Raw genomic sequence first — 12,924 nt, forward strand, 5'->3', positions numbered from 1 at the left:
TCCCGTCCCCAGTTTGCCCAAACCTGGAAACCAGCAAAAAAAAAAAAAAAAAACACTAGTGGAAAAATATCCAAGCCAATTTGAAAAAAACTCCAATACACTTAGCGAAGTAAATATTTACATTATTATTGTAAACATATTCTCTTGATAAATAAATTGTATTATATTATTAGCCATATGGTGCAAGGAAGCTTGAGGCTTATGCTGCACCAGCAAAAAAAAAATTTCCAAGTTACCCTGAGAGAGAGAGAGAAATAGAAAGGAATCACCAAGAAGTAATAAATTGTATTGTATTATTATTAGCAATATGGTGCGAGGAAGCCTGAGGCTTATGCTGCACCAGCAAAAAAAAAAAAAAAAAATATCCAAGTTACCCTGTGAGAGAGAGAGAGAGAGAAAGAAAGGAATCACCAAGAAAGAGAAGAATGATGATATCCAGCTCATGACCCTGTGTGTGCCTTGCCCATACTCACCAGATGTGCGCCTCTGGGGCTTTTGTACAAGATACTAGAATTTCGACTCTAAATCCTACCAATACAATTAAATTTACATATCGTACAACAAGTCATTCTGTTTATATTTAATGGGATACAAACATATATATTAATTTCTCAGCTGTCAGATTTCTATTCGATTTTGGATTTCAGTTCTTAGTTCAAGTCTTTTCTTAAAGACCGATTCTGCAAAGGTCTGAAAAGTCTCAAAGTTTGTTTTGTTCTCAACTAGTATTTTTACATTCTCCTCAGCTAGACCTGGAACCTGATTAAGTAGCAATACTCGATGGTCTGTAAAATGCGGACAAAATAGTAAAACACTGATTCAGTCCTCCATTTGAGCACAGGTGCAAAAAAGGATCCGGCTCCAAACCTCTGTTGAAAAGTTTGGCCCTCAAAGATCCATGGCCTATTAATAAATATATTCTAAACATGCTTGGTGCAAACCATGAAACGGAAGGTTGAATAGAAGCAAACTCAACATTTTCAATATACATGTACTTCTTTGTGACTTCACCATGCACAGACTAATTCCATCTACTTTGCAAATACTAACTGCTTCACTCCATAATCTTTTCTGTTCTTGTCTTCAAGTTACTGAGTCTGTTGTAATTCCCATAATAGATACCTGCAGTCCTTTCTTATATTTATAAATCATGCCAGGTTATAAGATAAACAAATTTAAAGGCAGATCTCCTCCAAGGATTTGGAGGACATTGTTTGATACTGTGTAAGGGACATTATTTAGTGCCAGAAGCATTGTTCTTTGAATTGATAGTAGCTTATTTTTGATTTTCACCTTAACGATGTTCTGGTGCCAAATACTTGCTACGTATGAAACTATAGGCAGAAATAGTGCTTTATAATATACTTTCATGGGCTTTTTATTCAAACCCCAATCTCTTTTGGAGATTCTTATGACTGAAGCAGTAAAATTTCTAATTTTTTTCCTTCAGTTTGGTGACATTAGGGAGAAAGATTAATTTATCGAGGATTATGCCGAGAAAAGCTTTTAAATAACTTTTTAACTGTATACAATGTAAAAGATAATGAAAATAATTATGGATTTAAATGTTTATTGCATAAAACAGCGGTTCCCACACTGTGCCGCGAAATATTTTAAATTTTCGAGGGAAACACAGCAATACTCGACATCTGTCAGACACCGCACGAACTATTAGCTCGAGGTAGTTCAGTTTGAACATTTAATATTAAGTTGTTTGGACCTAACTACTAAACGGAACTGCTAGGTATTTCTTTTGGTCTGGGTGTGCCGTGAAAAAATTACCGAGACACTAAAGGCGCTGCCCCTGGCAAAATAAATATCGCAGAGAACCTCAAACCTTTTGTTTGAGGTTCTCTACAATACAAGATTTCATCTAGTTCTTTTACCCGTTATCTCCTTCATTGTAACATTTTCATTTGGCTCATTTAAAAATTAGAATTTTTAAATGCAAGTTTGCATTGACTTTATTAGTGGGAAACAAACAAGTAACACGTCTTCTCCCGATGGTTGATGGAACCCACCGAGGTGGGCAGCAGGCAAAATTTTATTTCCCGTCCGACACACGGTTAGCTTGACGCACGATTCACATCTTTTTCAATGACAGCATAAAAAAAAATCACATTAACTGAAAATTTGCATTGTGTCAAGTGAAAAGTGGTATAATTTTTTTAAATAGCGGTAACTGAAAACGTGTTAATTTAACTCTCGTTATGTGAGGCCTGGCTGTATTAGACTAAGGATTTCTGTCGGTACTTTTTAGTTTAGCTTTCTTATCAGTATTATCAAACTATTTATTTCATTCAGTTGTAATCTTAACTGTGTGCACTCATTTAGATAAATTTTTCTCTAATCACATAAAATTCTATTGGAAACTCAGCAAAAACAAAAGTATTTCCATCAATGATTAAGAACACAAACATTCAATATGCTGGTCATAAGACATTTGCTGGCTGTGGTAGTCTGCATGGTAGCCATTCATAATGCCACAAAAATGTTTGGCTCATAATTAATTGAATGCCATTTGTAGGATGAAGAAACAGTTATGTTAACTTCCTCTTTCTGTACCACTGTCCTGTCCAAGTGTATTATGGACAGGACAGTGGTACAGAAAGGATTGATATGGGTTCCTTTTGATGATTTGCATTGGAATAGTTTTATCACTGTTCCAATTGTTAGAGCAGATCCAGTAACTAATCAGCTAGAGTGTAAACTCAAACCTTAATAGTTTCCAAAATGCACTTAATGATTTTTTTTTTAGTGCCACCTTGCTATTATGATTTGAAGTGGAACCTTCACTTCGACTCAGAAATGGTAACCAGACAGAAGACAATTTTTATATATATACACAAACACTTGACTTTTATTTCTTTATAATATACATAAATACATATAACAACTTTATGTATAAATCACTAATATCCTTTGGTGCAATAGGTTAATCTGATTCTTACAAAATCATTTACAAAGGTGTTTATTATTCACATAGTTTAAAAGCATTAGTCAAAGGTACAATTCTGTTAAAAATCATTTTAAATTTTTGTGTTAAGAATTAATTTTTAAAAAATTTAGGATAATTATATACAAAAGAATATTTAGTGATTGAGATATTAATTTAATTTCATTTAAATTAACAAACCTTAAATGTATTTGTATAAATCAAACACTACCTATATAAATAACACTGCACTGTACACTGCTTCTTAACTTACATATAATATGTCTACATCCGAACAGTAAATGTACAATGTATACAATATTCAAAATGAACGAAACTAAAAAAAAAATTGAAAAATGGCAACATATTTTTCTCCTTTTCTCCTATTTGGCAGTGAGTGACACTTTTCTAAAAGTAGTAGCCATAGACATAATTCAAACAAGACGTAATTCAATAAATCAAATTTATTAGCAGAATATTCTTACTTAGTTGAAGATGATTATTTCTTATACATATATACACTGCCCTACCATTAATATCCAGACACTCCTCCATGGATGGGAAAACAGGTCCTATGCATGCAACACTTCACAGAACTTGCTATAAACATGCACACTAGGCTTCAAACAGACAACTGCAAAAGTGAGCATGCAAGATGGCACATTTAACAGAATTAACAGACTTCCAATGTGGAATGAGCATAAGCAAGCGTTCTGTATGAGACATCGCAGTCACTCTGGAGATTCCTAGATCAACGTTAGTGATGTCATATGCAAATTGAAGAGGAATGGGACTGAATATTCCCATGTATAAGGCAATGGTCAGGCCACACCTTGAGTACTGTATACAGGTCTGGAGGCCTCATTTCAAGAAGGATGTAGAGCTGCTGGAAAGAGTACAGAGAAGGGCAACAAGATTAGTGAATGGAACAAAGGGTTGCTCTCATGAAGAAAGGCTTAAGTTTTGCAAATTACAGTGTCTGGAGACTAGGCACCGGCGCGGTGATCTGATTGAGGTGTATAAGGCCCTGAATGGTTTGAGCATGCTCAATGCTGATGGGATTCTGCCTCTTGCTAATAATAATCACCCGAGAGGGCATAAATTCAAATTGAGGAAAGACAGATGTAGGATAGACGTGCGGAAATTTGCGTTTAGCCAGTGGGTAGTTGGTTGGTGGAACAGACTTCCATCCCTTGTTGTGGAAGTTGATAGCCTAAATAAATTTAAGGCTCAGCTGGACAGGTATTTTGAACGAACAGAGGGGTGAAGTTTTTTTTTTTTTTTTTTGGCTGATGCTGCATAAGCTTGCTTTCTTGCATCATATGCCTCTACTAATGCTAATATGCCAAAAAACAGCCTTGTAAACCCAGAAAACTAACAGAATGGGACAACAGCATTCTGCAAAGAACTGTGTGTGCAAATTGTAATTTGCCATAGTCTCAAGTTTCACAAATCCTCTGTGAGAGTATTGGGACCAATGTCAGCACCAGTACAATACAGACACTCCATGATATTGATTACAATGGTTGTGCAACTGTTTGGAAGCTTTTGATCATCTCAAAAAATGCTAGACATTGATTAACATTGTGTAAGGAGTGCAAATTCTGGACTGTAGAGCAGTGGAAAACAGTCCTATGGACAGATGAGTCGAGGTTCACACTCTAACAGTCTGATGGCCATTTCTGGGTGTGGCGAATGCCAGGGGAACAGTTCCTTCCTGATTTTATCCTCTTAACAATGAAGTTTGGTGGAGGCAGTGTCATGGTATGGGGCTCCTTTCATGGTTTGGCTTGGGCCCATTAGTCGTTATCGACAAATCCATGAATGCTGTGCAATACTAGGACAGTCTGGACAATTATGCACTTCCAACATTATGGCAATACTTCGGAGAAGGCCCATACCTGTATCAGCAAGACAATGTGTCATGCCATACTGCTCGGTTGTAACGTTCCACACCAAATTTTCCACACTATGAGGACATGGTGTGGAAAATTTGGATTGGTCAGCCCAGAGTCCTGATTTGAATCCTATTGAGCATCTTGGGGATGTATCAAGCACAAAATAACACAATAAAAGCTCTTTTTTTGTCTAAAGGGAGATGTCCGGATATTAATTGTAGGGCAGTGTATATACTTATTTAAAGGTAAATTTTTTCAATAACTGCAATTATTTCCTACATATTTTTCATTTTTAGATATATTCATTGGTTTATATATTTCATAAATGCCATTTTTTATGTAGATTTCCACAAATTATGTAGCATTTGTTTTAACCTTTTTCTATCAGAGATGAGCTGGAGATATGTTCACTGACTTAAATTTTACAAACATTTGTCACAACGTATAATAATCAGCTGTAACCCATTAAAATTTTCATGAATCATTTAGCACTATCCAGAGAACTGCATGAGGAGACCATATACTTTATTTTTTCCAGGACCACATCAATCACATGTTCGTTTATTATTTCTCCAACTAAGCCTACTCAAGTGTTTGAGCAAGCTTAGTTGGAGAAATAAATCATAGACATTACATCATATTGGTAAAGCTGAATGCAAACTTGCATAAAACACATTTAGTACAGTACAGATAACCCTTGTATAACATGCTAGTTAGGTTCTTGTAAAATGTGTTGTGCGAAACCATGTTATATGGTACTAAGAAAAAGTACAAAAAGGGGGATTACATTCCAAAAGCTAACAAAAATACACTATTTCGTTAACAAAATGTTAAAAAAATCTAACAAAAATACACCATTCTAGATTTTGTGTATCTTCTGCTCTCTTTAAAAAAAATCAGTAATCTAGGTTTGTTTGCTTTTGCTTGATAAATCTTTGTGAATTTCATTGTATGGAACTAAGCCATTCCATACGATGTTGTGAAGCTCCCTTTTGAACTTTGGGCTCCTTTCATTCAAGAATCTGCATTCAAAAAATAAGATTCTAATTTGCTCAGCAAACTTTATGCCTTCCTGTATGCTTTTTAAGCGTAAAATTTGGAAGTTTAGAATTTTCATCTGCGCTATCATTCTTTGAATTGATTTGGTTTATCTATGATGCCATTTCCACCAAACCTGCTTCACCAGCCAGCCTTTTTTTCTACCAGTAACTTTTGAATGTCTTCAGTAATTATATCTTTTTTTAGGAGCATAGATGACTGAGGCCATGTTATTCTGCATATATGTCTATAAATTGCATGTATCCTGAGGTCAATTTTCTGTTTTGTTGGATGCGAGTTTGCAGGAGAAAAAACCATGCTACCCTCACCTGAGTCCGACTAATTCAGCCACATTGTGAAAAAGACCCATAAAAATACCTCCATCATCAACAGGATACAAACTCAGGTCTTTTCCACTTGGTGTGGGGATGAGGGCGATTCTATAAACTGTATTACCCACAAGAGCTTCAGTAGTCAAATCATCAAAACCTTCCCCTCCTGATGACGTAGCAAGCTCTACTCTTGCACAGTTTCTGTTTTCTGCCGGCTCGACCATATTTCCTGAATGAACTGACTCTGGCCATACATTTTACCAGAAGCATTTAACGTTGACGGTTTTACTTCTTTCAGTGATAAAGCTACGATTCTGATACAGATCACAATTGGGAAATGTTTCCATGCCTCCATTACTTCGATAGATTCGGAATCAATTTTTTCCAAAATCCATGTAATGAGTTTTAACGGTAGATATAATGCCCCTTGATCTAATGGCTGAATGAAAGAAGTTGTATTAACCTAGTACAACTATGGTGGTAGAAACATAACTTCAACGATTGGATGACTTAAATCTTTTGGATGGCCTGATGTGCTATCCAAATAGTAATAAAACTTTGAAATCTAGATTTTTCCAAAGTTCAACAAGCACAAGTTCAATAGCCCAGAATGTAATACGGGGATTTCCCAACAAAATAAAACAACACAGGGACTAGTCAATAATTTTTTTTTGACTAGCAAGTCAACAGTGGGGATTCAAAAAGAGTGGAAATGTTGAAAAATTATATCCAACATAATAGCAGGGTTTCCTCCCCCCCACACAAACTATCCTGTTATGTGAGGTTTACCGAAATTCTCTAACCATATTAGAGCAAAACCGTGTTGTAGAATTATACGGGGGTTGCCTGTCCTTGCAAAATCATCCACTGAACTACAAATGATTTTGGAAAGAAAAGTAGTGTTATTATAATGTAGGGAGTAGAGGAAATTATAAAATTTTTTTCTGTAACTATCTATAAGATTTGCTAAGCACATAGCAAATATTACATTACAACAAATTCTTGACCCATAGCAACTACTTCAACCCTGATTCCGCCCTTCTCCCTCAAAGAGAGAATATTTTTAACAAATTAACCAATCATTGTGGGTGTGTGTTTTTGCTGAAGGTCAGAGGAATACTTACTACAGACATTAGGATACACTGGCTGAGGCAGTATTACTTATGGAATTAAGGTTAGTAAAACGGAAATTGCCTAGCTGTACCAGTAAAACCCAGATACATCGCAAAGACACAACCCAAACTACAACTATCCCATGAATCTCCAATTGAAATACCCTATAAACTCAAAACACTTACTGTGAACTTGGAGACTACCTAAGAGATGGAATTATTTGTATTAATGTGGTTTATGCAGAGTGCACATCTAAGCATGATGAAAGAATGCAATGATTTGAACACAATGGATATTTTGGGTAAAATGATACTTAGCAAAGATATTCAAATTATTGGCATAATAAACAGATGGCTTACCTTTAAGTATTACATATGCAGAAAAATAAGTAATATAACTCCAAAATGGTTTGAATATCAGTTTAACAAAATTGCAGTTCTCAATGCTTGTTATTCAAGTAGTAATAAAAATTATGATTTATTCCTTTTTTTTTTTTTTTTTTTTTTAAATTTAATGAGATAAGTGACTTTTAAGAACCATCAAGAGTAATGTGAATAATTAATTTAAATAATTCAGGTTACTATTATGTGCAATTCTTATTAGTAAACTTAAATATTATTACTTAAGTTAAGGGACTTAAAATTATGCACACTCTTACTTAAGTTCCTAAGTTGTATATTTTTAGCATATATATATTAAGTAATATATTTTTTTCTGATAATTTCAATAGTAATCACTTATAAGCATTAAACTTTCAAGGATGTGGATAGTCCTATATGTGATAAACCAAAGTATATATCCAAAATCCCTTTTGAAATACTTATATAAAACTAATGAATCTATCTAATACCACCACTTGAAAAGAACAACACTAAAAATCACTTCCTGAAAACACCAATATTTTTTACCTGCTTTCAGAAAGCAAGATAAATTTGAAGTTTAAGAAAATTACCCAAGCAACTGTATCTGTTGGGTAAAACTAACTGACTCTCCCCTCCTACTATTTACAATATATGTATAAATTTGCTAAGAATGGGAATAATAACACAGGCCCTTAATCAAGGGTTAAAAGTGACATCTAGGAATATATATATGCATATTTACCACAGGAAGCTCTCTAAACCTGCATCCATTCACTATTAAGCAGCAGTTTAAAGATGGCATATTTTCATACTCTTATAAATTCAAAATATTATTTGATATATCAAAAACTAAAAATATTTATGATTACTTCATGTCTAAAGTGTTCTGATAAATATGCATCTATAAGCTGCTGTTGTTGTTGTTGTTATTTGGTTTTTAGGAGCATTAGCAACTAAGGCCATATTGCTCCGGGGATATGCGGCGGTCATTCCTTGACCTTTCCACATCCTCCGTATTTGGTGGGCACGGGCTCGAACCCCGGTCTAATCAATAAGCGTGTGCTATGCACTGCTGCTCCTGCCCACCTGGCTATGGAGGCGCCTCTATAAGCTGCACTAACATTCAGATATAAAATAATTTGCTTTGCATTAATAGTTAAATGACTGGCACAAACACCTCATGAGAAGATAAAGCTTTACTTCTAGAATTTTTTTTAAGAATTACAAATAACAATCAATTCAACAGTACTATAAAATAAGTTATAAAGTACCTATGGTAGTCATTTCAATGACTGTAACAGTACAAAATATCCCTGATGCACATTCATGCATTGACATTCCTGATAATGACATGTGAATCCAGAAGTCTAATTAGAGTGAAGCCCTCTCTCTCTCTCTCTCTCTCTCTCTCTCTCTCTCTCTGATGACATTTTTTTCAAAGTAAGCTTTATTTAAAAAACTGTGTTCCAGTATATTCACTTGAAAAGCTGTGTTATTAAAATGCTATGCTTTTAAAGAAAAAGTAAAGGAAGAAAAAGGAAATGCATTGCATATGAAATCTGAAGAAAAGAAAGCATTTTTAATTAAATCAAACAGCATACTGGTTCTGTTCTATTTATACAGAAATCAGGGAGACTGACAAATACTTCTCAAACATATGTGGGACCCATATAGAGCAATACAAAATAAACTGCATAGTTTATTTTGTATTACATTTAGATCCGCAGTTTTAATTCAGTGGTTACCAAAGTACATTCCAAGGATCCCCAGAAAGATGGTGGGAATCCATGGGGAGGGTTATTCATTTTGGCTCGTGACTGGTTGATTTGTATAAATGAATAGGTGTGGGGTACTCACTTGAAAGGAAATTCATATAGCCATAAAATTTATTCGGAGTTAAAGAAGACCGTGTGCTAAGCCTCATGGTTCCCTTTAAGGAGCCTAAGCACCACTGCTTTTGCATACTTTGAAAGAAGTAAGCATGCCAATATATTTTAAAGATGTTCTTTATAGGTGATTTTCCTCCTAACAATTTCAAAAAATATAAAAATTACAATCTATGTATTTATTTTATATGAAAATTACAAAATCATGGTTTTTTGCATTTTTACAAACAATGGGATCAACACACACACACTTCATTATCGAAGGTTATTTACAATGGAAGATGGAAAGAAAGAACTGATAAGAATCTAAACATATATAAACATCAATACAATTGCAACAATATATATATATATATATATATATATAAGGTCCCCTTTATAAAGGTATGCAGCATATATAATTAAATAATATTTTAATATGCAACAATTTTAAGGAAAAATGAAAATTGTACATGTTTTATCTTTTCATGACTAGTTAATTTTGGAATTTTTGAAAATCACAGTATTTCTGGCAATCATTAAAAATGCTCAAGATATTTACCTATTTACACAAAATATCTGTACAAAAATCAGAAATTCTTAAAACTAAGAACTAAGATTCACTAATTAATAACATTCAGAAACTTATGATGGCACATATTTAGAATTTAATATATACTATTCAGTTAAACTCAGAGCAACAAAAACATCCCTTAAAAGCTGTCTGATGTAAATGAATCAGAATGATGTTGAAAGGACATAAAGAAGGCTAAATGCATATGTACACCTCAAGTAGACTTGCTCTACGAAAGCGTGAGTAAATTATCTTATTTGAATATATTTAAAATTTATTCTTTGATATGATTAATTTGGTGTTTCATAAAGCAGATCTACTTCAAGTTTCCACACACATTACATAAACATCCTTTTCTCTTTGGTATCTTTTTTAAGTATACTTACATTAACCAGGTTTTATGAAGCAAGTTTGGTTGTACTTTTTCAGCTAAATAATATATATATAAGTATAAAGCATAAATCATTCAGATAATCTTACTGGCTATTCATATAATAGCCAATTAGAATAATTTGAGATCAATAAAACAATATAACAAAGCTATAAACAAAGAAAACTATCATTGATTAATTGTCATTCTTTTGTAACAGGTAATAACTTGCAAACAGATAAATGAAATCATTCAACCAACACAAATTTATATAAATTCTGACAACTATTTTTTTATATCAGGAATCAGATAAAGATGATCAACTATTGATCAAAAAAGGAGATGCCTATGTGGTCTATAATCTCATACCTCTAGGTTCAACAGCAGAGTTATTGAACAACAGAATATACAGGATGTTCCAATTAAAATGCAATGGTATCTGTCTGTCTCTCATATTTAGGTTTAGGCTATTTGCTGTCTGGTCATATTTGGGCTGAATTTTTTGAATTATGTTAAAATTGGACCGAGTATTTACCATTTAGATTTTAGGATTTCTAGATTTAAATCTTGTCAAATCAACTATTTTTTTTCTCAGCGGGAAAGTTGTTCCCTGTACTCAGTTTAGTCTAAAACTGTTGTCATCAATGTACTTCTGAAATTAAACTAAACCAATTTTAATTGAAAGGAAAAAATAATTAACACAACAGATGTATTGTGATGTCCACTCCTCTGTGAGTAACTGTATAAAATAGATAACCACAGAGAGAAATTTGTGTCATGTCTCCTCATGCTACAACTGTTGTGATTTTAATATTTCTTTCTTCAAATAAAATCAGCTTATGTTCATTTCGGAAGTTCACTGATTACATTTTTAGACTAGATTAAATTTTGATACTAGATTACATTTTTACACGAGGAACAACTTTATTGAGAACAAAGCAGTTGATTAGACAAAATTTAAATTCAGAAATAGTAAAATCTAAATGGTAATACTTAATCCAATTTTAATATAAAATTCAAAAACTTAAGCTGAAATATGACAAAAATGGTCAGGATGACAAAAAATCTAAACCTAAGAATAAGTGAAATGGATCCTGGTGCCTTTTAATTAAAATACCCTGTATATATTATTAACACTGTACAAAGTCTAAAGCAAATGAGCAAAACAGTAAATATTTCTAAAAGCAGTTTCTAATGCTAACAGCAAAGTGCATTATTAGTTTTTTTCCACATAAGAATCTTATTTCGTAAGAAATAAACCTTTATGGTCCAGCTTATAAAATCCAAAATAAGGGAAGATACTGAAAGCAAAATATAAAATTTTTTACAGAAAAAAATGAGAGATCTAAAGTGTACAAAATATTACCTGCCATGATATTCAATTAGGTATCACATAATGGCACATTGTTCTTCAAATTCATAAGCATTCACAAAATTTTTATTGCACTAATGGTGAAACTGTTACTTAACAGATGAAATATGGTATTATTAACTTCATGGTCTCTTTGAATAAATACAGTGAGCAATTAATACAGGACTAAAACTTTACTATCATAAATCCTCTCCTTCCAAAGAATATTCAACATCAGAAAGGGATCCAGCTTGTCTTCTCTGCAGTGGAGACAAATCCTCCTCTTCCTAATATGCAAAATGAAATGAATGAATAAACTTTTAGAACAACCTTAAGTATATTCACTGTCAGCAAAACTGTCCCACCCTAAAATAAGTTAATGAATTTGTCTAAAAATCAGCATGCCATGGGTGATGTTTACAAATGATCAAATGGCCATAAGTTAAAGTGAAAAATAAAACAAAAAAGAAAGCTGGGAACATAATTAAAACATGTATGGCAAAGAAGTGCTATGTTTTAATTGCATGCCCTGCTTTATTTTGATTTTATTTTTCATGTACATTTTCTTTCTGCATTTCTAATAGACAAACCTTCCAGAAATGCATTTCCAAATAGGTGACTTTAGTAATTTATGGTTTTTCAACTTTCTTATTTTAATTCTTTCTCATATGAAAATGTAAACTATGCAGACTTAGAGGTAAGTTACTTTGATACAGAAGTTAGCATTAGCAGAGGCATTTGATGCAAGAAAGCAAGCTTATGCAGCATCAGCAAAAAAAAAAAAAAAAAAAAAACCCCACTTCCACTTCACCCCTCTGTTCGTTCAAAATACCTGTCCAGCTGAGCCTTAAACTTATTTAGGCTATCAACCTCCACTACAAGGGATGGAAGTCTGTTCCACCAACCAACCACCCGCTGGCTAAAGGCAAATTTCTGCACGTCTATCCTACATCTGTCTTTCCTCAATTTGAATTTATGCCCTCTCAGGTGATTTTTCTGAGCTAGAGGAAGAATCCCATCAGCATTGAGCATGCTCAAACCATTCAAGGCTTTATACACCTCTATCAGATTACCTTGCTGGTGCGG

General features: G+C 33.4%; 1 protein-coding gene across 3 annotated transcripts in view; it reads right to left on the bottom strand.

Annotated features, from left to right (window-relative positions):
- Positions 1-11,840: 11,840 nt before the first annotated feature.
- sws (patatin like phospholipase domain containing sws) overlaps positions 11,841-12,924 on the bottom strand; it is a 469,178-nt gene continuing 468,094 nt past the window's right edge. For all 3 annotated transcript variants that reach the window (XM_090369181.1, XM_090369180.1, XM_090369179.1), the window contains one exon: positions 11,841-12,125. In XM_090369181.1, coding sequence (XP_090225307.1) covers positions 12,039-12,125 — 87 coding nt within the window. In that variant the 3' untranslated portion in view covers positions 11,841-12,038. The remainder of the gene's footprint in view (positions 12,126-12,924) is intronic.

Source organism: Mastigoproctus giganteus, chromosome 3 (genome assembly GCF_048544385.1).
Source record: "Mastigoproctus giganteus isolate SK-2022 chromosome 3, ASM4854438v1, whole genome shotgun sequence".
Classification (NCBI taxonomy): Eukaryota; Metazoa; Arthropoda; class Arachnida; order Uropygi; family Thelyphonidae; genus Mastigoproctus; species Mastigoproctus giganteus.